A 19,955-nucleotide genomic window follows, 5' to 3' on the forward strand; every position below is an offset into this window, starting at 1 on the left:
TGCAGAAAACTATGACACTGATGAAAGAAATTAAAGATGATACCAACAGATGGAGAGATATACCATGTTCTTGGATTGGAAGAATCAATAATGTGAAAATGACTATACTACCCAAAGCAATCTACAGATTCAATGCAATTCCTATCAAATTACCAATGGCATTTTTTATGGAACTAGAACAAATAATCTTAAAATTTGTATGGAGATACAAACAACCCGAATAGCCAAAGCAGTCTTGAGGGGAAAAAACGGAGCTGGAGGAACCACATTCCCTGACTTCAGACTATACTACAAAGCTACAGTAATCAAGACAATATGGTACTGGCCAAAAACAGAAATATAAATCAATGGAACAAGATAGAAAGCCCAGAGATAAACCCACGCACCTATGATCAACTAATCTATGACACAGGAGGCAACAGTATACAATGGAGACAAGACAGTCTCTTCAATAAATGGTGCTGGGAAAACTGGACAGCTACATGTAAAAGAATGAAATTAGAACACTCCCTAACACCACATACAAAAATAAACTCAAAATGGATTCGAAACATAAGTATAAGACCAGACACTATAAAACTCTTAGAGGAAAACATAGGCAGAACACTCTATGACATAAATCACAGCAAGATCATTTTTGATCCACCTCCTAGAGTAATGGAAATAAAAACAAAAATAAACAAATGGGACCTAATGAAACTTCAAAGCTTTTGCACAGCAAAGGAAACTACAAACAAGACAAAAAGACAACCCTCAGAATGGGAGAATATATTTTCAAATGAATCAATGGACAAAGAAATAATCTCCAAAATATATAAACAGCTCATGCAGCTCAGTATTAAAGAAACAAACAACCCAATCCAAAAATGGGCAGAAGACCTAAATAGACATTTCTCCAAAGAAGACATACAGATGGCCAAGAAGCACATGAAAATCTGCTCAACATCACTAATTATTAGAGAAATGCCAATCAAAACTACAATGAGGTATCACCTCACACCAATTAGAATGGCCATCATCAGAAAATCTATAAACAACAAATGTTGGAGAGGGTGTGGAGAAAAGGGAACCCTGTTGCACTGTTGGTGGGAATGTAAATGATAGAGCCACTATGGAGGACAATATGGAGGTTCCTTAAAAAACTAAAAATAGAATTACCATATGATCCAGCAATCCCACTACTGGGCATATACCCAGAGAAAACCATAATTCAAAAAGACACATGCACCCCAATGTTCATTGCATCACTATTTACAATAGCCAGGTCATGGAAGCAACCTAAATGCCCAACAAGAGACAAATGGATAAAGAAGATGTGGTACATATATACAATGGAATATTACCCAGCCATAAAAAGGAACGAAACTGGGTCATTTGTTGAGACATGGATGGATCTAGAGACTGTCATACAGAGTGAAGTAAGTCAGAAAGAGAAAAACAAATATCGTATATTAATGCATGTATGTGGAACCTAGAAAAATGGTACAGATGAACCGGTTTTCAGGGTAGAAGTTGAGACACAGATGTAGAGAATAAACATATGGACACCAAGGGGGGAAAGCCTCGGGAGGGTGGGGATGGTGGTGTGCTGAATTGGGCAATTGGGATTGACATGTATACACTGATGTGTATAAAACTGTAGACTAATAAGAACCTGCTGTATAAAAAAAATGAATAAAATAAAATTTATAAAAAAGAAAGGTGAATCAAAATAGATTTCACATATAGAAAATATTGATGAGCATTCATTGATTAAGTTGAAATATAGAACTAAGAAAAATCAACTATTAAGAGTAATTATTTCAGGAGAGAACTTAAATGTTAAACCTTGACATTAAAAACGTTGCATATTTGAAAGTTACCAAGAGAGTAAAAACAGTTCTCATCCCCCCCCAAAAAAAGTAACTATTTATGCTGACAGACGTTAACTAGACTTATTGTGGTAATCATTTCACAATCTATACAAATATCAGATCATGTTGTGCACCTGAAACTAATGTTATATGTCAATTATACCTCAATTTGTAAAGTGACATGGAAGATAAGGAGCAAAGAAAAAAATGAAGAATGTTAATTTCTGCAGCTTTCATAGTAAGAAATAAGCAATACTGTATTTTTTTTTTCAAGTTTTAAAGACTGTCTGGCCTCCTGGTGTTCCTTTTTTTAAACCATAAAAGAAATATTTCAAAAAATAAAATACTCTGTGGTAGAAAATCTTATGACTATTTCAACAACTTTCAGTTTCACTTTAGGTTTCTTTTTTTCTGAGGTCAAGTAAAATTAAATCTAAATATCTATCAAGTAGCTCCCGTAGTATGGTTTTCTTATTAAATTTTCTATATGTCAATTCTTACATTTGTATGTATATAAAGGATCACTGGAAAGATGGTCACCGTTTAATGTATTAATAATGGTAATTTCTGGTTGGATGGGAAGGATTTTTATTTCCTTGTTACTATGCTTTTTTCTGCTTCACTTGAGTTCTTCATAGTGAGATATATCATCCACAAAGTGTCATAATTAAGGCTATTATGAGGTTTAGAAATATGCCAAATTTTTTAAAGGAATGATGTCTTAAAAAGTAGTTTTCAGACAAGCTCTTACTGACCTTATAAAATAGAACAGTAATGGCAGGTAATAAAGTAGAACCTGAATACTATGAGGATCACTCTTCCCTAAATGAAGGTCTACTTTTTTTTTTTTAATGGCTAATGAAAAACAAGAACTTTTAAAACTTTCTTGCAACAAACTCAACTAAGAAGGTATTAAAAACACAGCACGTTTATTTAAACTGTTACTCTTCATAATGCATTGAATCTTATTACAGGTCAATATCTTCATTCTATTACCTTATTGGGTACATTCATTTGTGTTATATAAACCTTCATTTAAAATTAAAGAATTAAAAGTACAGCTAAGAACACAGTCATGATCTGCATGAGAGGATTCACCATCATGCACCCTAGTCCCTAATGTGGTTTTTTTTTCTGTTTCCTGGGCCTCTCGAGCTTAGACTTGTTTTCATTTCAGAGAAAATAAAGTAGCTCTGCTGAGCTCTACTCCGCGAGGGCCCAGCCGCTGCACTATCGGTGTGTGTTGACCCAGTGGTACCTGTCCACCCGGTGCCCAGCAGCAGGCCTGTGACCCTTAGGGATCTTATGCAATGCATGATAAGCATTTCCTAGGAGGCCCATTCGGCCATCCCCCATATTGCTTTTGTGGGGGATATGGAACCAAGATTGAAAGGGCTGTTTCAAGTTTTCAACCTGGGGAGAAAAAAAGAAGAAAAAAGGAGCATGATGATTTTCTGTAAACTGATAAGCCACTTCTAAGGATTAAATATAAACCCATAACTCACAGGTTCAACTTTTCAAAAGCATAGGAAATACAAATGAATAGAAATCAAAGTAGATCCTTATCTTTGGAAAATTGAGTTGCATTTTAGGGTATGAAGTAAGTCACTTCATATCTTTTAACAAAATTCTTTAGTCCAAACAAGAATTTTAAAAACAAAAAATTTAAAAATTTACTCAAATTAGTATATATTCCTGTGTTTTCTCCTACCTGATCCCCGCCTCGCTCAACCCAAAACTATCTAATCACAATCTCTGGGGTTGAGGTCTAGAAACATCCATCTTAAACATCTCAGATGACCAATATAAATGTTTTGCTGACTACACTTTCAAAGGACATTGTTCTAAAAGAATATAGCTGACTACAGATCTGATCCTTAGATTAAGAAGATCTCTCTAAGCATAAAAATAGAATTAAGGGCAAACATTTTACTACATAATTTTAAACTTTACATATAGAACTAAATATAAACTACATATATAGTTTAGAAAACTAAACAAGCTAGGGGAAAAAGGTTTTCCAGTAATATGACAAGGGGTTAAAATATTTCTAACCTTTGAAAAGCCTTTAATAACACATTAGGACCTCAAATGATAAATGGGTAAAGGAGAAAAAATTCATAAGACAGTAATTAACTACAACACTTAGGTACATGGAGTTTTTGTTTTAATGTTTAATTTAATTAATAAAAATGATATTTTTCAATGAGAATACCCAATTTTAGGGAAAATGATAAACACTTTCACATAGAGCTGGTAAGACTACAAACAAAGACATCTTTCTAGAAGGTACTTTGTCCTGTGTTAAGAACTCATAAAATATTCATACACAATGACCCAGTAATTATATGTCTGAGAATCAAATCTCTAGAAATAACTTAGAATTCTGACATCTCTGTAAAAATTAGCTTTTTTAATATCACAACAATGTGAAAACAACCTAGATGTCTTCCAATAATACATTAGCTAAATAAATTATAAGGGAAGCAAATGATTTAAAATGTAAAATATTTAAATTGCTTTAACATGTCAATACATAAGTGATTAAGAAAACAAATTTACATACATACAAAGGGTCAGAGATTCTCCCTAAATCAGTGTGCACTCAGCCAAGTAGAGGGTATAAAGAGAGAGAAGGAAGAAAAAAAGACAGAAAAGGTTTTGCCAGAATATTATTATTGTGATTTTAATCTTTATAATCTTTCCATATTTTCCAATTATTTGTTTCTTTGCTTTTACAGTGAGCATACTCTTTTTAGAATTAGAGTAGAAAAAAAAATGTACAGAGAAGAAATGGAGAACAATTTACCTGATAAATACTCTTTGGATTTCTGACTTTAGGAATTATCTGAGGTTCTTTGTTACAACTTTCTTCATCAGAGGAAGTGCCAGAGGAGTAGTCTAATGTGGCTCTATTAACAGCATCACTGATTTGTTGGGATAATTCCCATTCCTCCCATCTGTCTTTGAAAGAAGCAATTGTAAATGGATGATTTTTCTCACCATACCTAAGTAGGAAAGGAAAATAAAGCATTCATTAGGGATTCAAATTCTCACAGGTTTTATCTCTAATCTTTTCTGGAAACAACTCAGTAATTTACAAGAAGAGTTACTTTAAAAAAAAAGAAAACAAATTCTCAAAGCTTGGCCAAGATAGTGGAGTAGGAAGATCCTGGGCCTACCTCCTCTCATGGGCACACCAAGATTACAACTATCTAGAGAGCAACTATTGATGAGAGACTGGAATCTAGCAGAAAAGATTTCTACAACTAAAGTTATAGAGAAGGAACCACAATGAGACCAGTAAGAGGGGCAGAGTCATGGTATAGGTCAGACCCATACCCCTGGGTGGGCAACACACAAGTGGGGGGCTAATTACAGTTGTAGAGGTTCTCCCGAAGAAGCAATGGGTCTGAGCCCCACATGGAGTTTCCCAGACCAGGGATACTGTACCAGGAAGAGGAGCCCCCAGAATGCTTGGCTTTGAATGCCAGTGGGGCTTACTTTGGGAAAGTCAGAGGGCTGTGGGAAATAGAGATGCCACTCGTAAAGGGCCCACACAAAATCTCCAGGACCCAGGGCAGAAGCAGTAATTTGAAAGGAGCCTGGGTCAGACCCACCAGCTGATCTTGGAGAGCTTCCTGGAGAGGCAGGGGGCAACTTGAGCTCATCCTGGGGACACAGACACTGACAGCAACCATTTTGGGGAGCTTGTTCTACCACGTGGACATTCGTGCTGGCAAGCGCCATTTTGAAATCCTTCCTCTAGCTTATTAGCACCAGGACCCAGACCCGCCCATCAGCCCTTCAGCACCAGTGCTGAGATGCCTCAGGCCAAGCAACTAGCTAGGTGGGAAAACAGCTCCACCTACTAGCAGGTACACGGCCTTAAGACCCCCTGAGCCCACAGCTGCCCCAGGATGCAGCACTGTCCAACAGAGGGCCCAGGGCCTGGCCCCACACACCAGTGCACCAGCACTAGCCCCAGGACCCACAGGGCCCTGCAGGCAGAGATCCCAGGACCCAGCTCTGCCTACCAGTGGGAAGGAATCGGCCCCAGGATACCCTGGACCCTGACCCCACCACCACCAAGGAGCCAGGGCCAGCCCAGGGAGGAACCTCACCCACGAGTGGACATCCTCAAGACCCCTGGGCCCTGGCTTCCCAGCCCACCCACCAGCAGGCTAACATCAGCTCCAAGATCACCTGAGCCCAGACCCCATCTGCCAACAGGCCAACACTAGCTCTGAGACACCTTGGGTCCCTCAGCCAGCCATTCGGGGATCCAGCCCCACCTACCAGCAAGCAAAAACAAGCTTTGGGACACCTCAGACCCTGTAGCCAGCTATGTCAGGGAGGTGCCCCACCCCACCCCCCAGCCGGCCTATACCAGCTAACTCTAGGACCCACAGGCCCTGCAGCCAGAAATTTCAGGACTCAGCTCTAGTGAGCCAGTGAGCCAACACTAGCCCCTGCACCCTCTCAACCACCGCCCAACCCACTGGCAGGCCAACACCAGCTCCAGGACACCGTGAACTCCTCGGCCAGCCACCTTGGGATCCAGCCCCATTCACCAATGGGCCAGCACCAACTCTGAGACACTCCAGAATGCACAACCAGTTGTATCAGGAACTGACCCTACCCACCAGCAGGCTGACACTAGAACTGGAAACCTCAGCCCCACAACCACCAAGGTCAGAACCCAGCTCTGCCCATCAGTAAGCCAGCACTAGCCCCAGGACCCCTTTCCCCATGGTTCCACAGCCAGTCTCCTAATGACCCAACCTCACAACCAGCAGCTGGCAGCCTCCATACATGGCAGGGCCCGGCAACCAACCAGATCGGGGACCAGCCCCACCTACTAGACCACCCACAGTAGTCAGTCCACCACAACATAAGGACCCACACATCCCACATAGGGGGCACCCCTAGAGCATATAGTTCTGGTGACCAGAGGGGAGTACACTGCTGGGATGCACAGGATGTCTCCTACAAAAGGCTACTTCTCCAAAGCCAGGAAATGTTATCAACCAACCAGATACATAGAAATAAAAACAAATTAGGCAAAATGAGGAAACAGAGGAACATGTTCCAAATGAAGGAATGGGATAAAACCCCAGAAGAAGAATTAAGTGGAGAAAGGTAATCTACCCAATAAAGAGTTGAAGGTAATGATCATAAAGAAGAACAAAGAACTTGGGAGAAGAATGTAGGGAAATAGTGAGAAGTTAAACAAAGAGTTAGAAGATACAGAGAAGAACAAAGCAGAACTGGAGAATTTCACTGAAGTGAAAATACAGTAGAAGGAATCAACAGTAGACTAGATGATACAGAGGAACAGATCAGTGAGCTGGAAGACAGAGTAATAGAAATCACTGAAGCTGAAACAGAAAAAAAGAATAAAAAGAAATTAGAATACTTTAAGAGATCTCTGGAAAAACACCAAGAATGCTAACATTCGCATTATAGGGATCCTAGAAGGAGAAAAGAAAAAGGGTCAGAGAATATATTTGAAGACATATAGCTGAAACCTTCTCTACCTGGCAGAGGAAACAGATATCCAGGTCCAGGAAACACAGAGAGCCTCAAACAGGATCAACCCAAGGAGGACCGCACCAAGATACATTGTAATTAAAATGGCAAAAATTAAAGATAAAGAGAGGATATTAAAAGCAAGAAAAAAGCAACAGGTTGCATGTAAGGGGACTCCCCATAAAGCTATCAGCTGACTTTTCAGCAGAAACTCTGCAGGTTAGAAGGGTGTGTTGCAGTATATTTAAAGTGATGAAATGAAAAACCTATGGCCAAGAATATTCTACTTGGCAAGGCTTACCCTCAGATTTGAAAGAGAGATCAAAAGTTTTACAGATGAGCAAAAGCTAAAAGAGTCCAGCATCACCAAAGCAGCTTTACAAGAAATGTTAAAAGGGGCTTCGCTAAGCAAAAAAGAAAAACCACAACTAGAAACATGAAAATTACGAAAGGAAAAAGCTCATTGGTAAAGGCAAAATATACAATAAAGGCAGTAAGATCAACCACATACAAAGCTAATAGGAAGGTTAAAAGACAAAAGTAGTAAAATTGCCTAGATCTGCAATAAGTAGTTAAGGGATACACAAAAGAATTAGATGGAAAATATGATGTGAAAAAACAGTAATCATGAGGGGAGAGGAGTAAAAATGCAGGGTTGTTAAAATGCATTTGAAATTAAGAGATGAGCAATTTAAATAATCACATATATAGATTGCTATATATAAACCTCATGGTAACCAAAAATTAAAATCCATAATAGATACACAAAAAACAGAAAGAAATTTGAACATAGCACTAAAGATAGTCATCAAATAACGAGGGAAGAGAGAAAAGAAGAAAGGAGCAAAATAACTACAAAAACAACACCAAAACAATTAATAAACTGGCTGTAAGTACATACCAATCAATAATTACGTTAAACGTAACTGGAATAAACGTTCTAATCAAAAGATATAGAGTGACTGAAGATACAAAAACAATATTCATATATATGCTGTCTACAAGAAACTCACTTCATATCTAAAGACACACATACACTGAAAGTGAGAGGACAGGAAAAGGTATACCATGTAAATAGAAATGAAAAGAAAGCCAGGGTAGCAATACTTACACCAGACAAAGTAGACTCTAAGACAAAGTAGACTTTAAAACAAAAACTGTAACAAGAGACAAAGAAGGACATTACATAATGATCAAGGGATCAATCCAAGAAGAAGGTATAACAATTGTAAATATATATGCACCCAACATAGGAGCACCTAAATATGTAAAGTTAATATTAACAGAGATACAGGGACAACTTGACAGTAACACAATAATACTAGGGGACTTTAACTCCCCACTTATATCAATGGACAGATCATCCAGACAGAAAATCAAGAGGGAAACACTAGCCTTAAATGACACAGTAGACCAAATGGACCTAACAGATATCTACAGGGCATTCCATCCAAAAGCAGCAGAATACACATTCTTTTCAAGTGTACATGGAACATTCTCCAGGACAAATCATATGCTAGGCCACAAATCAACTCTCAGTACATTTAAGAAGACTGAAATCATATTGAGCATCTTTTCTGACACAATGCTACAAAACTAGAAATCACTATAAGAAAACTGAAAAAAAAAAAACCCACAAACATGTAAAGGCTAAACAATATAAACTAAACAACCAATGGATCGTTGAAGAAATCAAAGAGGAAATCAAAAAATACCTGGAGACAAATGAAAACAAAAACACAATGATCCAAAAATCTATGGGATGTAGCAAAGTAGTTCTAAGAGGGAAGTTTATAGTGATACAAGCCTACCTTGGGAAACAAAAGTCTCAAACAGCCTAACCTTACATCAAAAGAAACTAGAAGAAGACAAATAAAGTCCAAAGTTGTTAGAAGGAAAGAAATTATAAATATCAGAGCAGAAATGAAATAGAGACAAAAAACAAACAAAAAAATAGATCAATGAAACTAAGAGGTGGTTCTTTGAAAAGATAAACAAAATTGATAAACCTTTAGCCAAATTCATCAAGAGAAAAAGAGAAGGCCCAAATCAATAAAATCAGAAATAAAAAAGAAGTTACAAACAATAAAAAGATCACAAGAGATTACTATGAATAACCATATGCAAATAAAATGGACAACCTAGAAGAAATGGACAAATTCCTAGAACTGTACAATCTCCCAAGACTGAACCAGGCTGAAATAGAAAACATGAACAGACCAATTACCAGTAATGAAATTGAATTAATAATGGAAAAAAAAAAAAAAAAAGAAACTCCCAACAAACAAAATTCCAGAACCAGACAGCTTTACAGGTGAGTTCTAGCAAACATTTAGAGAAGAGTGAACACCTATCCTTCTCAAACTCTTCCAAAAAATTGCAGAGGAAGGAACACTTCCAAACTCATTCTATGAGGCCACATCACCCTGATACCAAAACCAGACAAAGATATCACAGAAAAAAATTACAGGTCAGTATCACTGATGAACATAGATGCAAAAATCCTCAACAAAATATTAGCAAATCAAATCCAACAATACATTAAAAGGATCATACACCATGTCAAGTGGGATTTATCCCAGGAATGCAAGGATGGTTCAATAACCACAAATCAATGCAATACATCACATTAACAAGTTGAATAAAAGATCCTATTATCATCTCAATAGATGTACAAAAACCTTTCAACACTATTCAACATTCATTTATAATAAAAACTCTCCACAAAGTGGGTATAGAGGGAACATCTCTCAACATAACAAAGGCCATATATGGTAAGTCCACAGCTAACATCATACTCATCATAAAAAGTTGACAGCATTTTCTCTAGGATCAGAACAAGACAAAGATACCGACTCGCACCTCTTTTATTCAACATAGTATTCAAAACTCTAGACACAGCAATCTGACAAGAAAAAGAAAAGGAATCCAAATTGGAAAGGAAGAAGTAAAACTGTCACTGTTTGCAGATGACATGATAGTATACATAGAAAATCCTAAAGATACCACCAGAAAACAATTTGGTAAAATTGCAGAATACAAAACTAGTATACAGAAATTTGTTGCAGAAATCTGTTACATTTCTACACACTAACAATGAACTATCAGAAAGAAATTAAGAAAACAATCTCATTTACCATCACATCAAAAAGAATAAAATACCTAAGAATAAATCTAACTAAGAAGGTAAAAAGATCTGTACTCAGAAATTTATAAAACTCTGATGAAAGAAACTGAAGACAAAAACAGATGGAAAGACATACCATGTTCATGGATTGGAAGAATTAATATTGTTAAAATAACCATAATACCCAAGGCGATCTACAGATTCAATGCCATCCCTATCAAAATACTAATGGCATTTTTCACAGAACTATAGCAAATAATTCTAAGATTTGTATGAAAACACAAAAGACCCCAAATAGCCAAAGCAATCTTGAGAAAGAACAGAGCTGGAGGTATCAAGCTCCTGCACTTCAGCCTATATTACAAAACTCTGGTAATCAAAACAGTATGATACTGGTACAAAAATAGACATATAGATCAGTGGAAGAGAACAGAGAGCCCAGAAATGAACCCATGCACCTATGGTTAATTAATCTATGACAGAGAGGCAAGAATATACAATGGGGAAAAGACAGTCTCTTCAATAAGTGGTGCTGGGACAACAGAGCAGCTACAAGTAGACAATGAAATTATAACAGTTTTTCACACATATAAACAATAAACTCAAAATGGATTAAAGACCTATATGTAAGACTGCAAACCACGTAAACCCCTAGATGAAAACATAGGCAGAAACCTAATATAAACTGTAGTAATATTTTTTTTTGGATGTGTCTCCTAAGGCAAAGAAAACAAAAATAAACAAATAGGACCCAATTAAACTTAAAAGCTTTTGCACAGCAAAGGAAACCATCAAGAAAACAAAAAGATAACCTACTGAATGGAAGAAAATATTTCCAAATAACATAACTGACAAGGAATTAATATCCACAATATACAACTCAATATGAAAAAAACAACAACAAGCAAACAACCCAGTCAAAAAATGGACAGATAGGATTGGTTCAAGATGACAGAGTAGAAGGACATGCTCTCACTCCCTTTTGTGAGAGCACCGGAATCACAACTAAGTGCTGAACAATCATCGACAGGAAGACACTGGAACTCACCAAAAAAGATACTCCCCATTCAAAGACAAAGGAGAAGCCACAGTGACATGGTAGGAGGGGCGCAATCACAATAAAATTAAATCCCATAACTGCTGGGTGGGTGACTCACAAACTGAAGAACACTTATACTACAGAAGTCCACCCACTGGAGTGAAGGTTGTGAGCCCCACGTCAGGTTTCCCAACCTGGGCATCTGGCAACGGGAGGAGGAATTCCTAGAGAATCAGATTTTGAAGGCTAGAGGGATTTGATTGCAGGACTTCGACAGGACTGGGGGAAACAGAGACTCCACCCTTGGAGGGCACACAGAAAGTAGTGTGCGCATCAGGACCCAGGAGAAGGAGCAGTGACCCCATAGGAGACTGAACAAGACCTACCTGCTAGTGTTGGAGGGTCTCCTGCAGAGGCAGAGGGTGTCTATGTTTCACCATGAGGACAAGGACACTGGCAGCAGAAGTTCTAGGAAGTACTCCTTGGTGCGAGCCCTCCAGAGTCTGTCATTAGCCTCACCAAAGAGCCCAGGTAGGCTCCAGTGCTGGGGCATCTCAGGCCAAACACTCAACAGGAAGGGAACCCAGCCCCACCCATCAGCAGACATGCAGATTAAAGTTTTACTGAGCTCTGCCCACCAGAGAAACACCCAGCTCTACCCACCACGAGCCCCTCCCATCAGGAAACTTGCACAAGCCTCTTAGATAGCCTCATCTACCAGAGGGCAGACAGCAGAAGCAAGAAGAACTACAATCCTGCAGCCTGTGGAACAAAAACCACAATCACAGAAAGACAAGATGAAAAGGCAGAGGGTTATGTACCAGATAAAGGAACAAGACAAAACCCCACAAAAATAACTAAATGAAGTGGAGATAGGCAACATTCCAGAAAAAGAATTCAGAATACTGATAGTGAAGATGATCCAGGACCTCAGAAAAAGAATGGAGGCAAAGATCGAGAAGATGCAAGAAACGTTTAACAAAGACCTAGAAGAATTAAAGAACACACAAACAGAGAGGACCAATACAATAACTGAAAAGAAAAATACACTAGAAAGAATCAATAGCAGAATAACTGAGGCAGAAGAACGGATAAGTGACCTGGAAGACAGAATGGTGAAATTCACTGCTGTGGAACAAAATAAAGAAAAAAGAATGAAAAGAAATGAAGACAGCCTAAGAGACCTCTGGGACAACATTAAATGCAAAAACATTGGCATTATAGGGATCCCAGAAGAAGAGAGAGAGAAAGAACCCTATAAAATATTTGAAGAGATTATAGTCGAAAACTTCCCGAACATGGGAAGGGAAATAGTCACCCAAGTCCAGGAAGCGCAGAGAGTGCCATACAGGATAAACCCAAGGAGAAACATGCTGAGGCACATAGTAATCAAATTGGCAAAAATTAAAGACAAAGAAAAATTATTGAAAGCAGCAAGGGAAAAACAACAAATACCATACAAGGGAACTCCCATAAGGTTAACAGCTGATTTCTCAGCAGAAACTCTACAAGCCAGAAGGGAGTGGCATGACATATTTAAAGTGATGAAAGGGAAGAACCTACAACCAAGATTACTCTACCCAGCAAGGATCTCATTCATATTCAATGGAGAAATCAAAAGCTTTACAGGCAAGCAAAAGCTAAGAGAATTCAGCACCACCAAACCAGCTCTACAACAAATGCTAAAGGAACTTCTCTAAGTGGGAAAAAAAAGACAAGAAAAGGACCTACAAAAACAAACCCAAAACAATTAAGAAAATGGTTATAAGAACATACATATCGATAATTACCTTAAACGCGAATGGATTAAATGCTCCAACCAAAAGACACAGGCTTGCTGAAAGGATACAAAAACAAGACCCATATATATGCTGTCTACAAGAGACCCACCTCAGACCTAGGGACACATACAGACTGAAAGTGAGGGAATGGAAAAAGATATTCCATGCAAGTGGAAATCAAAAGAAAGCTGGAGTAGCAATACTCATATCAGATAAAATAGACTTTAAAATAAAGACTGTTACAAGAGACAAGGAAGGACACTACATAATGATCAAGGGATCAACCCAAGAAGAAGATATAACAATTATAAATATATATGCACCCAACATAGGAGCACCTCAATACATAAGGCAACTGCTATCAGCTCTAAAAGAGGAAATCAACAGTAACACAATAACAGTGGGAGACTTTAACAACTCACATACACCAATGGACAGATCATCCAAAGAGAAAATTAATAAGGAAACACAACCTTTAAATGACACAATAGACCAGATAGATTTAATTGATATTTATAGGACATTCCATCCAAAAACTGCAGATTACACTTTCTTATCAAGTGCGCACAGAACATTCTCCAGGATAGATCACATCTTGGGTCACAAATCAAGCCTCAGTAAATTTAAGAAAATTGAAATCATATCAAGCATCTTTTCTGATCACAACACTATGAGATTAGAAATCAATTACAGGGAACAAAAAATAAAACACACTGACACATGGAGGCTAAACACTATGTTACTAAATAGCCAAGAGGTTACTGAAGAAATCAAAGAGGAAATTAAAAAATACCTAGAAACAAATGAGAGTGAAAACATGATGATCCAAAACCTATGGGATGCAGCAAAAGGAATTCTAAGAGGGAAGTTTATAGCAATACAATTCTACCTCAAGAAACAACAAACATTGCAAATACACAATCTAATATTACACCTAAAGGAACTAGAGAAAGTAGAACAAAAAACCTAATGTTACGGGCTTCCCTGGTGGCGCAGTGGTTGAGGGTCCGCCTGCTGATGCAGGGGACACGGGTTTGTGCCCCGGTCTGGGAAGATCCCACATGCCGTGAAGCGGCTGGACCCGTGAGCCATGGCCACTGAGCCTGCACGTCCGGAGCCTGTGCTCTGCAACAGGAGAGGCCACAACAGTGAGAGGCAGGCCCGCATACCGCAAAAAAAAAAAAAAAAAAAAAAACAAAGCAAAAACCTAATGTTAGTAGAAGGAAAGAAATCATAAATATTAGAGCAGAAAAAAATGAAAAAGAGACAAGGAAAGCAATAGCAAAGGTCAATAATATTAAAAGCTGGTTCTTTGAGAAGATAAACAAGATTGATAAACCATTAGCCAGACTCATCAAGAAAAAGAGGGAGAGGACTCAAATCAATAAAATTAGAAATGGAAAATAAGTTACAACAGACACCGCAGAAATACAAAGCATCCTAAGAGATTACTACAAGCAACTCTATGCCAATAAAATGGACAACCTGGAAGAAATGGACAAATTCTTAGAAATGTATAACCTTCCAAGACTGAGCGAGGAAGAAACAGAAAATATTAACAGACCAGTCACAAGTAATGAAATTGAAACTGTGATTAAAAATCTCCCAACAAACAAAGGTACACGACCAGATGGCTTTACAGGTGAATCTATCAAATAATTAGAGAGGAGCTAACACCCATCCTTCTCAAACTCTTCCAAAAATTGCAGAGGAAGGAACACTCTCAAACTCATTCTGTGAGGCCACCATCACCCTGATACCAAAACCAGACAAAGGTACTACAAAAAAAGAAAATTACAGACCAATACCACTGATGAATATAGATGCAAAAATCCTCAACAAAATACTAGCAAACAGAATCCAACAAAACATTTAAAGGATCATACACCACGATCAAGTGGGATTTATCCCAGGGATGCAAGGATTCTTCAATATACGCAAATCAATCAATGTGATACACCATATTAACAAACTGAAGAAGAAAAACCATATGATCATCTCAATAGATGCAGAAAAAGCTTTTGACAAAATTCAACACACATTTATCATAAAATCTCTCCAGAAAGTGGGCAGAGGGAACCTACCTCAACATAATAAAAGCCATATATGACAAACCCACAGCAAACATCATTCTCAATGGTGGAAAACTGAAAGCATTTCCTCTAAAATCAGGAACAAGACAAGGAGTTCCACTCTCACCACTATTATTCAACATAAAGTCCTAGCCACGGCAATCAGAGAATACAAATTGCAAAAGAAATAAAACTGTCACTGTTTGCAGATGACATGATACTATACATAGAGAATCCTAAAGATGCCACCAGAAAACTATTAGAGCTAATCAATGAATTTGGTGAAGTTGAAGGATACAAAATTAATGCACAGAAATCTCTTGCATTCCTATACACTAATGATGAAAAATCTGAAAGAGAAATTAAGGAAACATTCCCATTTACTATTGCAACAAAAAGAATAAAATACCTAGGAATAAACCTACCTAGGGAGATAAAGGACCTGTATGCAGAAAACTATGACACTGATGAAAGAAATTAAAGATGATACCAACAGATGGAGAGATATACCATGTTCTTGGATTGGAAGACTCAATATTGTGAAAATGACTATACTACCCAAAGCAATCTACAGATTCAATGCAATCCCTATCAAATTACCAATGGCATTTATTTATTTATTTATTTTTGTGGTACACGGGCCTCTCACTGTTGTGGCCTCTCCCGTTGCGGAGCACAGGCTCCGGACGTGCAGGCTCAGTGGCCATGGCTCACAGGCCCAGCTGCTCCGCGGCATGTGGGATCTTCCCGGACCGGGGCATGAACCCATGTCCCCTGCATCGGCAGGCGGACTCTCAACCACTGCACCACCAGGGAAGCCCACCAATGGCATTTTTTATAGAAGTAGAACAAAAAACCTTACAATTTGTATGGAGACACAAAAGACCCCTAATAACCAAAGCAGTCTTGAAGGAAAAAAATGGAGCTGGAGGAATCAGACTCCCTGACTTCAGACGATACTATGAAGCTACAGTAATCAAGACAATATGGTACTGGCCAAAAACAGAAATATAGATCAATGGAACAAGATAGAAAGCCCAGAGATAAACCCACGCACTTATGGTCAACTAATCTATGACAAAGGAGGCAAGGATATACAATGCAGAAAAGACAGTCTCTTCAATAAGTGGTGCTGGGAAAACTGGACAGCTACATGTAAAAGAATGAAATTAGAACAGTCCCTAACACCATATACAAAAATAAACTCAAATTGGTTTAGAGACCTAAATGTAAGATGGGATACTATAAAACTCCTAGAGGAAAACATAAGAACACTCTTTGAAATAAATCACAGCAAGATCTTTTTTGATCCACCTCCTAGAGTAATGGAAATAAAAACAAAAATAAACAGATGGGACCTAATGAAACTTCAAAGCTTTTGCACAGCAAAGGAAACTACAAACAAGACAAAAAGACAACCCTCAGAATGGGAGAAAATATTTGCAAACGAATCAACAGACAAAGGATTAATCTCCAACATATATAAACAGCTCATGCAGTTCAATATTAAAAGAACAAACAACCCAATCTAAAAATGGGCAGAAGACCTAAATAGACATTTCTCCAAAGAAGACATACAGATGGCCAAGAAGAACATGAAAAGCTACTCAACATCACTAATTATTAGAAAAATGCAAATCAAAACTACAATGAGGTGTCACCTCACACCTGTCAGAATGGCCATCATCAAAAAATCTACAAACAATAAATGCTGGAGAGGATGTGGAGAAAAGGGAACCCTGTTGCACTGTGCGTGGGAATGTAAATTGATACAGCCACTATGGAGAACAATATGGAGGTTCCTTAAAAAACTAAAAATAGAATTACCATATGACCCAAAAATACCACTGCTGGACATATACCCAGAGAAAACCATAATTCAAAAAGACACATGCACTCCAATGTTCGTTGCAGCACTATTTACAACAGCCAGGACATGGAAGCAACCTAAATGCCCATCAACACATGAATGGATAAAGAAGATGTGGTACATATATACAATGGAATATTACTCAGCCATAAAAAGGAATGAAATTGAGTCATTTGCAGAGACGTGGATGGATCTAGAGACTGTCATACAGTCTGTCATACAGAGTGAAGTAAGTCAGAAAGAGAAAAACAAATATCGTATATTAACGCATATATGTGGAACCTAGAAAAATGGTACAGATGAACCAGTTTGCAGGGCAGAAACTGAGACACAGATGTAGAGAACAAACATATGGACACCAAGGGGGTACAGTGGTGGGGGGTGGGTGTGATGAATTGGGAGATTGGGATTGACATACATACACTAATAAGTATAAAATGGATAACTAATAAGAACTTGCTGTATAAAAAAATAAATAAAATAAAATTCAAAAAAAATGTTCAGAAGACCTGAATAGACATTTTTCCAAAGAAATGGACATACAAATGGCTAACAGGCACATAACGAGATGCTCAACATCTTACATTATTAGAGAAATGCAAATCAAAACAATGAGACATCACCTCACACCTGTCAGTATGGCTATCATCAAAATGTCTACAAATACCAAATGTTGGCGAGAACATGGAGAAAATGAAACCCTTGTATACTATCAGTGGGAATGTAAATTGGTGCAGCCACTATGGAAAACAGTATGGAGCTTCCTCAAATTAAAAGTAGGATTACCATATGATCCAGCAATATATATCCTAGGTATATATCCAGAAAATAAAAAAACACTCCTGGGTACATATCCAGGAAATTTGAAAAGATGCATGCACCCCAATGTTCAGGGCAGCACTATTTACAATAGCTAAGACAGAAGCAACCCAAGTGTCCATCAACAGATGAATGGATAAAGAAGATGTGGCATGTATATATACAACTGAGTACTACTCAGCCATAAAAAAGAATGAAATTCTGCCATTTGCAGCAACATGGATGGACCTAGAGAGTATTATGCTTAGTGAAGTAAGTCAGACAGAGAAAATCAAATACTGTACTATATCATTTATATGTGGGATCTAAAAAATAAAACATATGTATATAACAAAACAGAAACAGACTCAGCAGACATAGAAAACAAACTAGTGGTTACCAGCAGGGCAAAGGGAAATGGGGAGGGGAAAGATAGGGGTAGGTACAAACTACTATGTATAAAATAAATAAGCTACAAGGATATAGTACAGCACAGGGAATATAGCTAATGTTTTATAATAAATTTAAATGGGGTATAATCTGTAAAAACTTTGAATTACTATGTTATATACCTGAAACTAATATAATTTTGTAAATCAACTATACTGCAATTTAAAAAAAAAACAAATTGAAATGGCTTGACAGCAAAGCACATTGAGAGACATTATGACCTTCAGCTACTAATACTGTCGTAATTGGCAGGGGTCAAGGATTATATAAAAGCTTTCTAGGAATTAACTAAGATAAAGTCAGACTACTTTCTTTCGATTCAACTGACGGACTGAATTGCTGTTGGTAAATAACTCCTCTTCCCCCTTGATACTGCCTATAATACTTGGACATTATAATCTACAGTTGGCAATATGATGCAGTGATTAAAGTCAAATTTCAAATACTATGCAAAAATCTTTGTGCTTCCCACTCCATCCACCCTAATTGGGAAGTCTGTGTTGTCTGATATAGTTTGCCTCTAGTCTTAGCCACCCTGTGCCCTCCCTGCTAATCCAGGGCTTTGGAGCATCACCTTTCACAAAGGTGCATAGAGCTGACTAAATACCCTAAGATTTCCAAGGGTCACAGAGCACACAAACTAACTCCAATGAGATTACTCACCTACAGCACACTTCAAAGGGATCTACCCATATGGTCATCTCCTTCGGAAGTCCCAGGTGAGAAAAATCCACGTTACTTTCAGCACAAGCCCTTTCTAGAATAGGATCTTTACTCTGATTATTGTTTATCCTGATACACCTTTAAAAACAAGGAAAGGGAATCAAAGACGTGGTGACAGGTACTTTAGCTGGAGAATAATGTTGTAGGCAAGAAACCCAATACACACAGCTCCCACCTCACTCCCATCTTTCCTCAACTCCTTGGCCACCCTCCAGTTTTACAGCAAGAGTAAAATACCGACTTTTTACACAGCAACTCAGAACATGGATTCCATTACTAAGTCACACCAAAGGTTCACTGTATAACCTTCAGGGTAAACACAAGTTAGAAATTGTTTAATCCACCTCACATAAAGAGGTTTTCTCTATAGTTTTTGACTTGTACTATTACCTACCACACCTCCTTTTTTCAAGTCCAAGTTCAAACAAATAAATTTGAGCCCATAAAATTTTCATTACTTAAAGGCTGCCAACAAAATCATTGCAGGTGTTTACTGCTAACTTCTTACTTCCCTTTGCCATGCATATCAACTCTCACCTGAAGCCTTGACCTTTAGAAGGGTGATCAGAGTGCCAGTGACTTCTGTATGTTTTAAACAAGATCGTCATCAACTTTTCTGCAAAGTCTTCTATCTGTTGTTTACTCAATTTATCATGTTTTTTTGCTAATCTTGTGACAAAGAAGACTGTTGTTGCTATTTCATCTCTCAT

General features: G+C 37.9%; 1 protein-coding gene across 1 annotated transcript; it reads right to left on the reverse strand.

Moving 5' to 3' along the window:
- Nucleotides 1-3,083: 3,083 nt before the first annotated feature.
- BTG4 (BTG anti-proliferation factor 4) lies at nucleotides 3,084-19,955 on the reverse strand. Its single transcript, XM_067747665.1, has 4 exons — nucleotides 19,783-19,955; nucleotides 19,186-19,323; nucleotides 4,663-4,861; nucleotides 3,084-3,266 (listed from the first exon to the last, which is right to left on the reverse strand). The coding sequence occupies exons 1-4, from the start codon at nucleotides 19,953-19,955 to the stop codon at nucleotides 3,084-3,086; spliced, it is 693 nt and encodes a 230-aa protein (XP_067603766.1).

The sequence above is a fragment of the Pseudorca crassidens genome, chromosome 9 (assembly GCF_039906515.1).
Source record: "Pseudorca crassidens isolate mPseCra1 chromosome 9, mPseCra1.hap1, whole genome shotgun sequence".
NCBI lineage: Eukaryota > Metazoa > Chordata > Mammalia > Artiodactyla > Delphinidae > Pseudorca > Pseudorca crassidens.

Bases quoted from the DNA above. Each gene is read 5' to 3' on its own strand.
- BTG4 (XM_067747665.1), bottom strand. From the start codon at position 19,955: ATGAGAGATGAAATAGCAACAACAGTCTTCTTTGTCACAAGATTAGCA. The intron at 19,324-19,782 runs GTGAGAGTTGAT...TTGTTTTTAAAG, and splicing joins TCTAAAGGTCAAGGCTTCAG to GTGTATCAGGATAAACAATA. The intron at 3,267-4,662 runs GTAAATTGTTCT...TTTTCTCCCCAG, and splicing joins ATCCAAAGAGTATTTATCAG to GTTGAAAACTTGAAACAGCC.